This window comes from Mauremys mutica, chromosome 12 (assembly GCF_020497125.1).
Source record: "Mauremys mutica isolate MM-2020 ecotype Southern chromosome 12, ASM2049712v1, whole genome shotgun sequence".
Lineage (NCBI taxonomy): Eukaryota > Metazoa > Chordata > Testudines > Geoemydidae > Mauremys > Mauremys mutica.
In genome coordinates, this window is record NC_059083.1 from 65,255,157 (window position 1) to 65,272,861 (window position 17,705).

Here is a 17,705-nt window from a genome sequence, read left to right on the forward strand (position 1 = left end):
GGGGACTCTGGGAAAGCACAGGGCCCCACACTGCACAGAGCTTACTCTGTTTGGTCTCTTCTGACAGTGTCTTACTATGGTGCGGTGTAGGGTGGGAGATTACGGCTTCATGGATGGCCTAGGCCTACTGGGGTCAGACAGGGGACCTGGCTGATAACAGAGAAGAGTTTGCATCTCCGAGTCCTGCTGCTGCCCCTACAGTCACAAGCTTCCTCACTAAGGTACAGGTTCACACCGCAGCTTGTGAGAGAGCAGAAGCCGCAGCCAGCAGATTAATTTAATGGGGTTTTAGAATGGTCTCTGTGGGCCAAACCCTCTGCTCAGTGGAGCTGTGGAGAATTAGGCCCCTAGATGCCTTTCCTCCCAACGAGTGTTACAATTGGCATGAGAATTCTTACGCCCACCACGGAAATGCAGCCACTTCTGGAGGGAGTCCTCTTTGGCAATGTTGCATCTGGGTAGGGCAGGAAGTGGAGACAACTGCCCTGTTGAATTGAAACTTCAGGGCATGGGGATTGAATTGCACACACTGGAATTTGTCTGCTATGGTGGGGTAAAAATCTTCCTATAGACTCAGGGCCATCTTTTCAAAGACCACACTGGGTGAATGCTGGGAGCAGTGCAGCCTGCCTCATGGGCTCACGTTTCTGCTCCTCCAGCCTCCCCTCTGGTCTTTCACACCATCTCACCATTCTTGGTGCAAGAGCCGCCTTCCTGGCAACTCTTGCCGCCTGGAACGGCTTTTCTGTATCCCTCCACATCCCAAGTCTGCCTGTACCTCTCTCTGGAGATATGCTGGTGTTGCAACTGTGTTGTTTGTCAAGTTAGAGCATCGACAGAAAACCAGTCATCGGAAGGACGCTACAGATTGAAAGGTGCCTGGAGCTCTTAATGCTGTAAGATCCTTAAGATCAGAAAGGATTGGGACCTCTGTTTTAGGGCTTGTACGAAAGGCAGCAGCGCCCCCTACTGCTGTGCAGGAGCATTGCTGCAGTGCTGAGCTAGAGGGAAAAGCACCAGCGACTGAGTCAGAGTGGGCTGGTGGTATGGGATACTCGTAATCTTGCACCTGTGTGTGCTCAGTCAAGAGCACCTCCTCTGCCTCCTCACCCCAGTATTAAGTGTGCACAATCTCGTATATTGTACATAGGAGACTGGCCTTGGCTGTTAAGAATACCGCAGCACCAAGAGGAGATGCGTTGCTATTGCCCAGTCACCAAGCCCCACTGGGATGGGCTAAGCATGGCGTGCAGATGCCAGCAGATCCAAAGCTATGCAGCTGGCTGATATCGGACCTGGGTGCAGATGCGGATGTGTGGCTAGATGTGGCTTTGCACACTGCTGTTAGAGTAACAAAGGCCCCTAAAGTTCTCAGTGGACCAAGGCAGGCTTGATAAGTGGGCTCCGACATTGAGATCAGAGTTAAATCCAACGCACTTCTGTTTGTGGCTCAATCTGCATTGGCCACATATACATCGTCGTCTTCCATCTAAAACAAAAGCCGATGAAAGAGGCAGGAACATGCTGTCAGCGGGGGTGGGGGAGACTTTTAAAGGGGAAAAGCTGTTTGAAAAATTGCAAGGAGAACAGGAGGGAAAGAAAGTCCTTGGGGAGAGAAACATAAGAGTGATGCATGCAAGGGGGGTTGGCAAATATATTATGCAGAGTTCCAAACAGCACTCACCAACAGGAGTCTGCTCAGATGTGTCCTTGGAGGTTTTCTTTCCAAAGCCAAACTAAGCTCTTGCTTTCCTGGAGCTCAGGGCAGTCTGTGACTGCAACGTTTGTAGTTCTCCCTAATGCTAATGATGTGATCTCTAGGCTTTTGGGTGTATTTGCCCCACTACCGCTGCTCTCTGTGCAGCAGAGAGACCACAGCCTCTCTTGTGTTGAATCTCTCCACGTCGTCCATACGTTGTGGCCACAGCTGCACTGTGGCCAGCTGAATGTAGAAGAGGAATTCTAGGCTTGCACTTGGCCACAAGGCATCTGAATGAGACAATGTTGGCAACTCAAAGCTAACCCCTGTCTTACAGAGTTGTGTAAGGTGGTGGTGAGCTAGCCTGGCTCCCAAGCAGGAAGTGGACTTGCCTACCTGGGAGGTGAAATGCTGTGAGTTGCCAACATTCTCTCCTTCCCTGAGTACAGAGGCGTCAGTCTCCCGGCTTACAGAACAGCACTGGGGTTTGGGAGAGCTGGTGTGTAGACCCAGTTCTGCTGCTAAGTCGCTGTATGGCCTTGGGCAAGACATGTTGGCCGCTCTGTGCCTCGGTTTCCCCATCTGTAAGCCAGGATGGTGAGGCCAGGATTGATTAATGTGAAGTTGCATTAATTTAGCGATAGCCCTTTGGCTCCAGCACTGACCTGGCTGCACCCTTTCCTCACACTCCCTGCCTCCACTACTACCCTGGCGTGCTCTGACCAGTTTCAAGCAGGCAGATTCCTTGGGATTTCCCTCACCCAAGGGGCTCCAGTGCTCGTAAAGTGTCCCTGTTTCCCAGTACCATACATGGCAGTGCGCTCGCTTCTTTCCAGTAGCTTGTTGTTCTTACCACTCTGCTTCCCAAGCTGTCTGGGGGTCCCCTCAGCCCCAGGGGAATGGTTTGCTTTCCTTGGCACCGTATCTGGTTGCCTGATGAGGCGGTCGGAGCGGGCGGGGGGATCGTGCCTCACTCAGGCCAACACAAATAGCTGCAAATCCAAATACCCAAATTGTGTGTGTGCTTCGCGAGGGGCAGGAGCATTCAGGACCCCAGCAGCATCCGGGCCAAAAGAAACAGCCCCGGCCTTGTGTTCCAGCATTTTGCCTGGGTGGATGGAATTAGCTCCGTTACGCTGTTGGCCAGCTGTTAACGAGACCGGAGGCCACGCTTGGTTTTAGACAGGCTTCTAGCTGGGGTCCTAAGAAGGACAGTCATTTGGGTTGTGAATTCCTTGTAGCTTTGGGGCATCTGTTTTTCCCTTTACGCTTCATGTCCTCTCTAACTCCGCAGTGGAAGTAGAGTAATCTGTTCCACTGCTACTGCTCAGTGTGGGGATTAACCAAGTCCTACTTTTTAGCTGCACTGACAGGTCTGTCATTTTGGGTGAAATTCCCCCCTGTGCAGAGGAGTCAGTACAAAGCGTGTGGTCCATAGCCCAGTTACTCTGTGTGCGGGGGAAGCGGGAAGGGTCATGATTCCGCTTCATTCTGATCAGGTGCCAGGATGGGCAAAGTTTTATACAATGGGTCACCCTTAAACTGTCCAATTTCATTGCACAAGGAAGGCAGGATGGCTTAGCAGACAGAGCCCAGCCAGGAATGCCTGATTGCTAATCCCAGCTCTGCGAAGGACTTGTGTAGCCGTGGCAAGTTCCTTAAAATCCTCTGTGGCTGAGAATCCCCACGAAGATAAAAATCCTCTCCTCCTCACAGAGTGTTGAGGGTTAATAAATGATTGCAGTCACTTGGAAAATGGAACCTGGCATGTTTCAGTATTTGTGTCTGCAAAGCATGTGTCTGTCTCTATCCCCTCTCTTGCTTTTAAGAAAATGTTGGTTGGAGGGGGATGTTCTCCAGCATTACAAAATTACTTCTCCTCTGCTCTCCTTTTCCTAGTCTGTAAATACCCTTTCTGTGCTGGGGATTCTCCCCCTGCAACAGCCCCTACGTTGCTATTGTTGACGTCTGATTCCCTTTCTTTTCTGCTGTGCTATTAGCCTCCGACCGCTAGACATCGAATTCATGAGACGCCTGAGCAAAGTGGTGAACATCGTGCCAGTCATCGCCAAAGCCGACACGTTAACGCTGGAGGAGAGAGACTACTTCAAAAAACGGGTAAGGGGATGGCAGCCACTCCGCAGCCGGCACATCTTCTCCTTCCCTTCCCCACTGCCCCCTGCAGGGCTGCAAAGCCGAAGGGCTGGCCTGGAGCCCAGAGCATTCCTTGGGCTGCAGCTCTGAGTGATCCCATGTGGCAGGAGGAAGGGCCTTCGCCTCCAAACAGTTCCTTGTGTTTCTCTTGGATCTCTGTCAGCTCACAGTGGATTTCAAGCTCTTGGTCTCCCTCTGCATGGCTGTTTTATTTTCTCCCTATACCCCCGGTCTGCTTTTATGGTTTTTAGGAGTTCGGTCCTGCTGTATGTCGAGCCTCTAAACCCTTTTTGGGGAGCCCATATTGCTGCACAGCATCCTGCAATGATACAGAATCCAGGCCAAAATGTATGCGTGCTGAGCTCAGCTCTGAGATTGACGGGGGAAGCAAACGATGCAATTCCCTTGATTGCATCAGTTGGAAGTTGGTGAGGGGGGAGAGCTGTCTCAGTCTACAGCCAAGCATGCTGTTTCCTTGTGGTGCCGCTGCTTTGCTTTGGCTTTCAAAGGGCTATAAATCCAGTAATGTGACCGATGATGTTGCTGCAAGCGTGATGGTCTCAGCATGCGCTGCAGAAATAAGCAAGCCATCAGTCGCCTCTTGGATTGCTGCTTCTTGAGTCTGAATTTCCATTCTGAGCATAAATAGCCTGGGTTTTGCCAACCCAATAGCTCAGCCAGCGTTCCATAAATATCCTCGTGGAATGCAGCAAGGCTGACGCAGGAAGGAAATGGGCAAGAGGTGGAGTCAGGTAGATGGGAGGGAAAGGGGTCTCAGGGTTGTCCCGCTGACTTCAGGATGTCCTGGTCCTCTAATCCAATATTAACCCCAAAGGGGGGCTTTGTATGTGGTAGCAAATAGCTTGAGGTGAAAGGGTTCGTTGTAAATCCAGGCTCAAAGCAGTGAAGGAAAATATGAAGCACAGCTAAATCCATGTGCTCAGATGTCTCCATAAGCATCTGACTTGGAGCAACAGAAGCAAAGTGTTTCCCAGTTTGATTCCAGCCCATTCTTACCTTGGGCAATATAGCAAGGCTATGTGGAGAGGGTTTGCTAACATTCTGCATGAGGAGGGACTCTCGGGGTGTGGGGGGAGAGCACAGATTGTAGTATCCAGGTCACGGGGGGGGATGCTATGGATTGTGGAGGGAGGCTACAGAGCTCTGAAGCCTGCCTGGCTGGTCTTACTCAAAGCATCGCTGCGGAAGGGGAGGAGCTGCCCTGCGCATTGAACGTCATCCACCTGCTGGGGTTCAGAGCTGGCTTGAGCATCTCCTCGTCCCATCCATGGGAGTGAGGGCCATGAATTGAAACCACCAATCTGACCTGGGGGGATGAATCCAAATTTCACAGCTGGGTCCATCTCTACAGTGGCCAAGCAAAGTTTTGGAAATGGAGCCAAATCTTGTGGCCCAGCCCAGGCTGTGCTTTATCAGACAGCCCGTGCTCTCAGGGACAAGTGAAGAGCAGTTGCGGTCAGGGGGAGGGTCGTAACAGCGACGGACTAGCCTGCTGTAGTCTGGTATTTCCCACTGACTTTTCCACATGCCGTTTGCTCAGTTCAGAAGGTACAAGGCGTGTGCACACATGGGTGTTGCTCCTCCGTCTGCCTAGCTGCTGGAGCTAGAGTCAGTCCGGAATCTGAAAATCCAGCTTGGCTCTCTGTGCCTCAGATATCATCCTTGGCAATAAAAGCCCGTGCTTTCGGAACTGAGCTGACAATGTTGTTGACGCGTCAGGCGCAGTGGAATCCAGCTGGCTCTCCCGGTGCCGTATTGGCTTTGCAGTTAATGGACTAAACTTGGCTTTGTCAAGGAACAGATGGAACTTAAAGACTCAGCAAATTTTGCCCGCCGCTGTTTCAGCCCTGTACCACCCTATTAACTCTAATTGGGTGGCAGGGGTTTCTCTGAGCACCACTGGGCCCTGGTAGCAGGAAGGCAGGCTAAGAAGTTCCTCCTTTTTATTGAGTTACATTTTTTATCATAACCAGACTCTTAAAATCCTTCCCAAAGGGAGGTGAAAAACATAACTGTGTTGGTCTATGCACCATGTGAGACTGGACACCTTGCACCCCTTCTGCAATGGGCTCCAACAGAACCAATCAACAGCTTCAGATCCTCAGCTGATGTAAATCAGGAGACAATGGAGCTGTGTTGTTTTACACCAGCTGAGGATCTGGCCCCCAGTGGTCAAATATGGCTCTGGCAATACTGGTTAGGGGTGTATGGGTGTGTCTCCCTCTAGATCTATACACACGTGCACAGCTGTAATATGCAATGGCCTCATCTGCATTCGGTGGCCATAGTGTATTGGAAGGTGATTTATCTGGAACCGCCTTTAAACTCGTTTTTTTGGCCCATTGTAGTGGTGATGGCACATTAACCACCAGCGGCTGTGTTGTCCCCATTCAGATCTCAGTAGGTCCGGATTCTGTTCTTGCTTGGGTGGGGATAATTCCTATGGGCTGGGTGGCATTATTCCAGATTTACGCCAGTGCTCTGTTAACTTACACCAAAGTGGAGTCCAAAGACCTGCACAGTTGTTCCTTCCCACATTAAAGCCAAGCCTGCTCCTGAAACCGCAACGTGTCTCTGCTGGTGTTACGTGACTCCCCCTGCTCCCAAGAACGAAGCGTGCTCTCGGGTGGGGAAGTTTGTCTGGATTGGGGGAGGGAGTTCACCTGCCCTGAAGTGCAGGGCTGATCTAGAGCCAGAGCCAGCCTCATGGCACTGGCACCATTCAGACTTCGATTCAACCATGATGTTTCTTCAAGGCAAACAACACAGGTGTGTTCTGGTGCCGATGGCACCTGAAGCTCCCTCCAGGAACCTGGTATCAGTGTGCCTCTAGTGCATGCACCACAGCGAGATGTTCACAGCATTGGGGAGTGTGTGCCAGCACATTCTGCACGCGCCCCTCCCCCCCCCTCGATGTCAGGGTTGCTAATCCCATGCACATTAGAGGATTCAGGAGCTTGAAAATCCCTGACACTGATGCCCAGTTGGACTCAGGAGCTGAAAATCTGCCCTTCTCCCCAGGTGAATGGTGCAGTGCCAGTGTTTGGTTTAAACCTGACACTGTTCTGGCATAACAGACCATCCCCCTGTCTGGGTAGGATGCTCTGCCCTTTAGGCCTGGTGTGGAGGAGAGAATGACCTCACTGTTGAATGACGCAGTGCTACCGTCTGCTTAAGGTCTCACTGTTGCCCACCTCCAAGTCTCATGAGCACGTGCCTGGGAGATGCATGGTTGCCCTGACTTGCTGCAGATGGTGCAGGCTGTCATTACCCTTTGTCTTTTTAATATGAAGGCGGAGCCCAGCTTGCAATGCTTCATCTTGATCTGTGTGGCCTTCTGCTCCGCTCAGAGATGGACGCTATTCTTGGGGGTGGTGGGATGATGGAGAGAGGATCTTCTAGAACTTCATGGGCTGCCCTTCAGGCTGGGTGGATATTTAGCACTGAAACACGCGCCCTTCACTGAGCAGTACAGAGGGGAGGGGAAGCAAGGTTGCCTGGCTAGTTCCAAGCTGGGAAGGGCTTTGAGTTACTCTAGGGCCATTCAGTATAGCGCAGGGTGCAGCCTTGCTATGTTGCTGGGGAGGCTGAAAGGCAGCAGCCATGGTCATGGAGTCTAACGTGGTGTCCTTTCCGTTTCCATCTGCTTCAGATCACGGCCGACCTGCTCTCCAATGACATTGACGTGTATCCCCAGAAGGAATTTGATGAAGACTCTGAGGACCGGCTTGTGAATGAGAAATTCAGAGTGAGTGGACGGTGCTTTCGTCCTGTAGCACTGTGGCCCAGAGCTCTTTGGGCTGGGCCCTATGGCTCCAAAGGCTTGTGAAGATTTTGTGGGGGTTCAGCAAAGTGCCTGTATTTCCTTTCCAAGGCTGGTGCACTTTACCCCTGTTTGTGCACAGAGAATGGAGACAATATAGAAAGAGAGGGTGGGAGATTTGCTCCCCCGGGCATGAGAATTGCCTGATTTCAGCCATAGCTTGGGATGCTGAGCCCCGTCCTCCTGACAGCGGGCTGGCTGGGTGTTTGCTCCACTTCCCTCCCACAGGGATAGGAAAGTAGGTGGAGTGGCCTTCCTTCCTGTGTCCTTGGCACCACTGGTCCGAGCCTTGGGGAATGTTGGCTGTTGCTGCTCTCCAAGGAGCAAGCGAAGGCCTCCTGCGGCTGGTGTTTGGGGCTGGGGCTGTGACTTGTTTCCAGACGGCTCATTGAGACCTGGCCTGGCTGTTAGAGTCCGGCTCCCTGAATGTGACACGCTGGACCATGGTATTTGCCCAACAGGGGTCGTGGGTGCAAAGCCAGGCTGGGAAGCTAGGCTAGGAAAAGGAGGGCTCTGAATGAGAACGTTTCCCAGCCCTTGGCACCCACTGGTACTTTCTGACTCTGAGGTGCGACGGCTGGCAGTGGGGCAGCAAATCAGCCATTAGCGATGGGCTAGTGTCATCTTTCTGCCACTCTTTCAAGCCCTCTTGCCCTTTGAGGTGTCGCTGCAGCTTCCTCCTAGGTCAGGGGTGGGCAACCTACAGCCCGCGGGCTGGATCTGGCCCCTCGGGGCTTTGGATCTAGCCCGCGGGATTGCACCTCCTCCCCGCCCCCATGGCGCCGCGGGCCCTGCGCCGCTTTCAGCAGCAGCCGGCCCAATGTCCCTGCAGCCCCCAGGCCCTTGCCTCCAGGCACTGCCCCCCGCAGCTCCCACTGGCTAGGAATGGGGAACCGCAGCCAATGGGAGCTTCGGGGGAGGTACCTGGAGGCACGGCAAGGGCAGCGCACGGGGAGCCCTCCACACCCCCTCCCAGGGGCTGCAGCACTTCCTGGAGTGGCGTGGGACTGGGGACAGGGCAGGCATACAGGGAGCCTCCCCTGGCCCCGGTGCGCACCGCTGCCACCCGGGAGCCCAAACCCCTCCTGCACCCCGCCCCCCAACTCCCTGCCCTAAGCCCCCTCATACACTGCGCACCCCTCCTGCACCCCAACTCCCTGTCCTGAGCCCCCTTGTACACCCTGCATCTCTGTGCACCCGAACCCCCTGCAGCAATCTGCACCCCTTCCCTGAGTCCCCTCATACACCCTGCACCCTTCCTCTGTCTCAGTCCCTTGCCCTGAGCCCCTTCCTGCACACCGCACCCCCTCCCACGCCCCGCATTCTCTCCTGCACACCAACCCCTTGCCCCGGCCCTACATACAATTTCCCCACCCAGATGTGGCCCTCGGCCCCAAAAGTTTGACCACCCCTGTTCTAGGTTATAATTCTCCCTCAACAGCCTTTAACAAGTGGGCAGAGGAGCCCCTCTGCGCTGTTGCCAAGCCATGTACAGGTGATGCCCTTTTCCTGTCGTGCTCTGGGTGGAGGCATCCTGTTCTCTGAAGAGAATTTCCCTCTGGTGGCACTGTTGATTGGAGGCTTTAAAAAGTAAGAGCTAGCAGAGAGGGGCACGACTGGAAGGGTAGAGATCCACTGGCAGATTTTTACTGGTGTCTGTGATTGGAGCAGCGGGGGGCGCTGCAACAAGTGGTGCTAACAGCATTCGCAGAGCTGTGTGTGAGGCCCTGCCCAGTGCTTGCTGAGGTGATCCATCCCCTCGCTTTGGTTTTCAAAAGCCCCCAAACCCCATTTTTAGTCCTGGCTGCCTGCCGTGTTTCACAGAGCTACCACCAGTCTCCCAAAGGGAAGCCAAGGAAGCCGGGCCTTTCTTGGGAGAGCAGCTGCTGTCGGGTTGGCCTCACACATGGCGACGACGATGTTTCTAGCCTCCGTTGCTGTGCCCCCATTAATGTGCATTGGAAACAGACAAGTCAAACCTATGGAGATGTTCCTGTGAAACTCGTCAGTAAAAAATCCCCTCTGTAGATTTCTCTGGAGGATGGACCCACAGCCTGGAGACCAGAGCTCTTAAACACTTACCGGAACGGCTTTGCCTGCCGGGCTGGCTGTGGATTATCCTACCCAAGGCCGCTCCGCCCAGTTTGGTTTACCTGCTGGCTTCCTGGATGAAGCCATTAACCTGTGCGCTATGCTCTGTCCCTCCAGGAAATGATTCCATTTGCAGTGGTGGGCAGTGACCAGGAATACCAGGTTAACGGGAGAAGAATTCTTGGAAGGAAAACAAAGTGGGGCACCATTGAAGGTAGGGGCAGTCATTGTTTCTCTCTCCCCCCCGCCCCCATGTCTGTCTTCTGCAGTGTTTGAACGGGAAGTCAAAGGGTGGTAATTGGAAGCATGTGTAATATGTGGATATAGCGCACACCACTGCCCTCTACAGAATAGAGCAGGGTCCAGTTGTGGTGTTTTGATGGGAGTGGATCTTGAAAGCCTTGTGACTGACACTGCAGAGCCCGGACCAAGGATCCCAGAGCTGGGGTCTCATGGCTGGTGGGCAGCCTGTGTGAAATGGCTCTGGCAGCTCTCCATCCACAGAGAAGCAGATTCAGGTGAGGGTCCCTCCAGAACAGTGCTGGGGCCCCACAGAGGAGATTACATGGCTGCTATTGAAGGAGAAGCATTGGTGTTTGATAAGTGGTTGTACGGGAGGCAGTATGGCCCAGTGGTTAGGGCATCAGGTTGGAGTCCAGGAGACCTGGGTTCTGTTTCTAGCTCTGCCACTGAGCTGCTGTGACCTTGAGCAAGTCACTGGCACTCGCGGAACCTGTCTCCCCTCTTCCCGCTTTCTCTGTATTCTCTGTTTAGGCTGTTAGCTCTTTGGGGCAGGCACTATCTTAGTGTGTACATGCCTAGCACAGTGGAGCCTGATCTGAGCTGAGGCCAGTGAAGGTGCTACTGTAATACAGATTAAGAGCTCCCCCTCCTACGCTTCCCCCACATGACTCTGAAATATTTCAGACTCTGTTGCCTGTTCCATGCTCCCCTCACCCCTCTTGCCCTTCCCTCTGCCCTCAACACAGTGCATCCCTGCACCTCCCAAAGCAGCAGTCCCACCGCTGCCCTGTAGTGTCATGGGAATTGAAGGCCCAAGGAAGGAGAGGGCTCCTGAAGAATCCCTGGGATTGAGGGTGAGAGCAGGGTCATTTCTGAGCACTTTCATCATTCTCCTGACTGCTGCTTAGGAGGGGAGGATCCTCCACTGCTCCCGTTGTTTTCTTTTCTGTTGTCTCCCTTCTCTCCTGTCTTCTGCCCTGATGCCAGCATCTTTCTCTTGTTCAACAACTGCCCCAGAGGAGGGGCCTGGCTGCAGGAGTGCCATGTAAGTGTGGAAATTCTCTTAACAGGCTCTAGAAATCTGTTTCCCTAGCCTGCAGCCATTGTTGGTGCAATTGAGCCTGGAAATCTGTAGTCCAAGGTGACCTGAAACTGCCGCATTCTGATGAAGGGAGCATGTGAGGGGATGGGGATTCCGCATGCATTTTCCATCAGAATCATCTGGTCTGCCCTGGAGACTAGAGAACGAGGGAGGAGAGGATGATATTCCAAGCACGCTATTGTGGGGGGTTGGGCTGTCCCTTGTTTAACTACAAGGGCCAACATACACTGGAGAGAGCAAGCCTTTGTTACATGTTCACCCCCTTTATCCCTGCAAGGTCCTAGCGCTCCCCATACCCATCTCTGCTGCCTCCCAATGATTCTCCAGAGAAGACTGGACACTCCTGCTATTGCTGAGGAGGGAAGTGTGCCTGTGAGGAGGTGGCACTCCCATTCAGCAGCTTTTGTCTGTCCAAAGGAGCAAAAATGGGCACAGCCTCAAATGAGCTCTTTTTTGCCAGTCACCTTCAGTGGATTCAACTGCACTAGCAATAGCCACTGTGCTCAGTTGGGACTAGTGTATGACTTTCTCTGCCCCACAGAATAGTCTTCACCCACGTACCCCCACTCCCTAATCTGCAGAGCCTGGGAATGAAGGCTACTGAGTGGTGACATCTTTTGCCTCTCTGAAAACACTAGGATCAAGTTGAATGGGAGTGGGGCCCTTCTTCCCAGCCCCTTTGTCCTTCCCATCCCACTGGTGCCTGCAGGGGGCGCACAGCCTTTTTTCCCATCTTGAAAGGGCCCACAAATGGCCATATCCAGCTCCTCAGGCCCTCCCTGCCTTGCATCTGGAAGGGACCCTCCATGCACCAAGCCAGTCTCCTTAGTTGCTTCAGGACCCTGAAACCGAATGCTGGCTGCCTGCGGGCGGGGGGGGGGAGCGGGGGGGGAAGGAGGGGTGTATGTCTGTGCAGACGGCCAGCTTCTCAGCACCCGCTGGGGTGTTTGAATAGGCCTGTCCAGGACTCTCGCAGGATCTGTTCTTCTCTCTTCCCCACCACATGCTGAACCTTCCTTTCTTCCTCCTCTTTCCCTCTGCTTTCCTCTTTTTTTTTTTCTCCGTTCTTTCCTTCCACAGTCAGTTTCACGCCAGCATTTCACTGGGGAAGCATCCCTCTAACAGTGCGACACATGCTCTGCTCTCGGCAGCTAGGATTCCAGAGGCACAGTCCATGTGATTTCACTGCTCCCTCCCTCTCTTTCCCCTCCCCCGCACCTTCCATTTCAGAGCTTTTTCTGATTTTATGATTCTTTTTATAGAAATCCTATTTCGAGTAAGTGCTTAACAAAGATGCCAGAGAAACCCATTTTATTTTAAACCCTCGGATGCCCTCTTGTGGCCTGTTCTCTGTAACTCTCAAAAGCTTGGCAGTGATGGTCCTGAGTGGCTTTGTGAGAAATGCTGGTCATCCTTCAGGTCGGGGGTATCTGCCTTCAGTGTCGGGAGACTCAGGGACCCAACATTTGCCATTGGTTATGTTGCAGAAATAGTGTTGTTAATCTGCTTGCTATTTGAGCATCGTGCTCATCCATGTAGAAAACCAAGGGGAAGACGCTTTCCGTGGCCCAAGGATCTGTCCCTCTGAATTAGACCAACAGCACCGTTCAAAGACGCAGTGTAGTGAGAACAGGACATAGGATGATCACACAGCCCTGTGATCGTTTTTTGACGGCTTTTCTCTCCACGCAGCTTTTAATCCGAACAGTCCCCACAGTAGATCATGTCGTTCCACAGCATGAATCAAGATTGGGGGGAGGGGCAGACTAAGGCCCAGAGATCTGCTCCAAGTCCCACAGGAAGTCTGTGGTAAAGCCAAGAATTGAATCCAGGGCTACTGAGTCACTGTCCAGTGCCTTAACCACAAAACCATTCTCCCCTTTGCCTTTCCGGTTACCCCAGGCCATCCCGGGAGACACTTAGGTTGAAACAGGTTTGTTGTTTGCGAGGAGTCAGTTGGTGCCCCTTGCCTTGGTGACGCAGTGAAGTGGTAGTGGGCTTACACCGGAGGGTGTACACTCCAGCAGCGAGTGAGCGTGAGCAGAGGAAACAGACATGAAAGCTCTCCCCCTCTCTTGCCAGCTGTTCTTTAGGCAGGTAACAGCTAATGAGCCTCTGTGTAAATATCTTGGCTAACGATGCCAAAGAGGCTTTTTCCTCATGACAGGCAAACATTGATTTTAAGCCCGTGGAATCCCTCAGCTCAGTGACCCTTCTGCTGGGCTGAAGCCCCTGCTCCAGGCTGTTTGCAAGCCCACCGTGCATGGGTGCTAATTCTGAAACAAAAGGCAGAGTCCCACTCCCGCTTGTCCTGAAATTGCTGCCTTGCTCAGGAAACGGGGCTGTGTTCTGGGCTGCGGCCTAACGGTTTGCCTCCTCTTCTCCTTTCCAGTTGAGAACACAACACACTGTGAGTTTGCTTACCTGCGGGATCTCCTGATCAGGTCGGTATAACTGCTCTTGGGTGAGAAAGAGACTCCATTGTTGTGTTCGCCTCACTTCTGCCAGCAGGTGGCATCAAAGAGAAGGGCAGAGCTCAGCAGTTGCTTGGTGCATGAGCTGCTTTATTCTCACTGCCCTTCTTGCAGTTCACAGTAGCAACAGCTGCTGCGCAATCCGTAGCCTCTTGAATGAGGACGTGAACTAGGGGGCGTCCCGTGTGCACTGGCCAGCAGGAGAAGTTAGGGAATGGGAAGGGAGCCCTGCTGTCAGACTAGCGATACCCACGATAGAGGCATCCCAAAGATTGCTTGAGACCCAGTGTCTCCTGCATCAATGTGCCAGCTGCCCATTGCCACAATACACCTCCAGTTGGCTGCTGTAGCACTGGGCTCATACTAGTGAGTGGAATCCCAGGTTTGGTTCCCTACAGTGGCAAAGGTGATGCTCTAAACCCTTCTGAAGAGTAACCACCTCCAGGCCTAAAACGTTACCAGCTAGGGTAAAGCAATAAGGGGCGTTGGACTTGTGTATCAGGGCTTAAGCTGATTGCCAGCTTGGATTGGGGGGGAACTTCCCCTCAGGATATATGGATTCTAGGAATTCCAGGCCTCTCTCTGAAGCCCCTAGCACTGATCACTGTCGGAGGTATTACACCAGAGTCCAGGGGCAATTTGGTCAGCTCCTGGGTGAAAGACTGATGTGCAGCCTGACTTTGAGACGGGCCCAGCCTCCTGTTTGGGTGTGAGTCACGCTGCTCTCAGAAGTGCTTTGCAGACTAAAGGGCAGGCAGCAAGCTGAGAGAGGGCAGCACGGGAGAGGTGGTAGCAGACTCTGCTGCCGTGAAAGCCCCATTGTGGGGCCACGCATCTGCGCACAGAGATCTCATTTAACCCGCTTCTCTGCTTTCCTCAGGACACACATGCAGAACATCAAGGACATTACCAGCAGCTTCCACTTCGAAGCCTACCGAGTGAAGCGGCTGAACGAGGGCCGGAGTGCGCTCTCCAACGGCGTGGCTGACCAGGAGGCCAACGAAATGTAACAGTCTCGCTCCGACGCCAGGACCCAACGCGCTCGCGCTCTCGTTTCTTTCCCTCCCCCCTTTATTTTTATATAATTCTTCTGCCACCGTCCCCCTCCCCCGCGCTGCCGATGTTAACTGACCAAATAACCTGATGCCGTATCTATCGTGAAGAGCGTGGTGACTGCCAGGCCCCTGGCGCTGCCCGTCTCGTGGCGCAGGGGTTCCGTTCTCAGCTCCCATTGGGCGTAGCGAGGGGCAGCTGGGTGGTTGGACAGGATGGCAGGGGAGGGAGTAAGGGGAGGGGAGGAGATGACTGTCCCAAATCAGAAGTCAGTCTCTATTTATTCTCTAACACTAGCCCAAAGTGTAACCCCAGGGTATGTGGAAGAGCCCCCTCCTCACGAAGGCCTGCTCCAGCTAACTCTACCTGGCTTCACCAGGAGCTGGAGTGGGCCCCGAGGGTTGTTTTATAATGAAATCCAAGCTGTTAGGTAGGGGTGAGTCTCCTCCTCCTCCTTGCTCACAGGAGCTGATCATGAAATGAATCTGATTTCCCTCTCCTCCGTGTCTTGAAACGGTGCCATGGAGTGGGGGCGGGGGCTGCCTCGGAGAAGAGACAGCCTGCCCTCCTTGCTGCCACGCATCATGTCTGTAAAGATCGTTGGAACCAGATGGCTTTGCCCTGCGTCACGTGGCTCTTTTATTTTCTTCTCCGTCCATTGAAGGCAAGGCTTTCTCTAAGTAAACGTGGCCTTCGTAAGCGAGGTGCGGGCATGAGGATGGATAGGGAAGGTGATCACAAGCTTACCTCTGCCTCCTTTCTTCTGCCTCCAGCCCTGTGCCTAGCCAACCCACTCACCCCACTCCCTGTCCCCTGCCTACATGCAATAAGCCAGGAATGCCATGGGGTGACTCATGGATCTCTAAATCCCAGCCCACTCTGAGAGAAGTGCCTTTGAATTCAGCTCTCATGCAATAGCTAGTTTGTCTGTGCAGCCTGCCAAATGCCAATTGAGATTGACTCTTCAGAGATTCTTCTACCCAGCTTTTCCCTGTCACTCAGTGCTTGGACCATACCTATGGCTGGTTTCCTGGGAACACTTGTGTATTTATTTTTAATTCAGTGTCATTGTTGAAGGCTCAGAGTACGTTTGTGTGTGAAGGGGGCTGAGAACAGAACCATCTCTGCAAAGCACGGGCAGGGGGCCAGAATTCTTTGTACTGTGTGACTTGTGTGTTTTATTAGGTTTTAAATAAGCCAGAGGAGGCTGTTGGATCAATTTGGTTTATTCCTTTACCTGGGCAACTTATATGTACATAGCCAGTTCCTTAATCTGGCAATGCTTTCTCTAGAGAACCATGTGCGTGCACACAGACCGAGCCCCGCATGCCACACGCATGTTAGAAGCCTTCAGCTATAAGAAAGGCTAGGCTGGTATCTCACACAAGCTTTGTAGTATAGGGTTCCTGATCCCCAACATGGTCTGTTGACTTAGATCAGCTACCGTAAACGCCAAGTGTGCTTAAATGAAACTCCATGCCAAGAGCCAATCCAGCAGGGACAGAACCACCCATGTGCAAGTTGATCTTTGAGCAGAGATCCAGCTCTCCGCCTTCGACTTCTGTCTAAAAACCCAGCCCCAAGAGAGATTCTGGTGCCTGCCCAACATCACTTTTCTGACCCCCCATGGAGGTGTAAGACTGTGCCCAGATTGTCTCCTCTTGGTGCTCCCACAAACTGGCACAGGTGTCCGAACTTCCAGCCTCACAGAGACACCTGCAGAGCCCCCCTGAGCCCCCTGAGGGATGAGACCAGTTACATGTTTACAGGCGGTAGGAAGGTTTGGAAGAGGGATGCTGTTCTCCCCTTGATTCAGAGGCCCGCGTGCTTTTCTTCATCAGTGGAGTATCTGCAGACTGCTGCTCCCCCAACATCACTCTTCAGAGACCCAGCCATAGAGGGTGCTCAGGGCTGCATCCCTCCATGCCATTTCCAGCTGTCTTACTATCCATGCCAGGCCAGTAAAAGGAACCCATTGCAGGTGCATTGAGTCTAGCAGGGCCCAATTCCACATGATAGCAGAGGGAAGTAGCATCTTGCAAGATCGCCCCCCTTCATACCTGCATGGGCAGATGTTCTATACCGGTGGGTTTGGTTATGGGACACATGATGTGCCTGTGCAGGTGTGTTTGGCTTGCAGGTGAAATCTGTACTCAAACCCTTTAACTCTGTTTCGCCCCACTCCTGAAAAAATAGGAATTTTTACAGAGCTGTGTTAAGTTGAGGAAAATGAATTATTTACTTGCTGACTTGCTATATTTTAGCAAAAACAAACTATTGTGTATTAACTGAAAAAGGTATGTATTTCAAGTGTTAAAAAGACTATTAAAGGGGAGGGTAGAAAGTCTTTTCTGCGTGATGCACTTCTGCAATTATCACCATCTTAAACTCCTTTCCTAGACAGTATCTCAAGCTGGGCCAAGCAAGACATGCCGCTTTCTCCTTTGTAATCTAATTTTTGGGAAAAAAATGTTTAAAAAAATTAATCCAGATCTATTAAATATGGCCTTTTGGGTGTTATATGCATTATGACAAATTTAGTCCTTTTTTTGTATAAATAATAGTGTTTAATATGTATTTCCCAAAATAAATGTTTCAAATGCAAATGGAAAGAGGCTTACTTCGAAATGTTTGGTGGTAGTTTTTTTCAGAGCCACACAACCTCAGGAAGGTTGATCTTGTGTCAGGTCTTTTACTATGCAAGGGCATTTCTTCCTGAAGGCAAACCCAGGGGCTGCAGGGATTGCGTTAGGGTCTCCGTAGGTGGTGCTCTTCTTCGAATTGCTACCGTCCCAGTGCCACCATGCTGGGGCGTTGGGGGTGCCACTTTTGAATAAGACAAAAGAGGTCCTGTGGCTAATAAAGATCACTCTGGTTCTTTCAACAATAATAAGGATATTGGGCCAGATCTGGGATATAAGTGGAGATGGATGCTGAGCAGCCTTAAAAATCTGGACAGGCAGCCGCAGTGTCCTAGCCAAATTCTATTATGGGAGACCGACCTCCCTCAGCTCCTGTATTGTTTCATTCTGCTAAGGTATTCCC

General features: G+C 52.4%; 1 protein-coding gene across 9 annotated transcripts in view; it reads left to right on the forward strand.

Annotated features, from left to right (window-relative positions):
* Positions 1-17,272, forward strand: part of SEPTIN9 (septin 9) — a 260,626-nt gene extending 243,354 nt beyond the window's left edge. For all 9 annotated transcript variants that reach the window (XM_044983495.1, XM_044983494.1, XM_044983497.1 and 6 more), the window contains 5 exons: positions 3,700-3,817; positions 7,527-7,622; positions 9,906-10,002; positions 13,526-13,577; positions 14,488-17,272. In XM_044983495.1, coding sequence (XP_044839430.1) covers positions 3,700-3,817; positions 7,527-7,622; positions 9,906-10,002; positions 13,526-13,577; positions 14,488-14,617 — 493 coding nt within the window. In that variant the 3' untranslated portion in view covers positions 14,618-17,272. The remainder of the gene's footprint in view (positions 1-3,699; positions 3,818-7,526; positions 7,623-9,905; positions 10,003-13,525; positions 13,578-14,487) is intronic.
* The last annotated feature ends 433 nt before the right edge of the window (positions 17,273-17,705 follow it).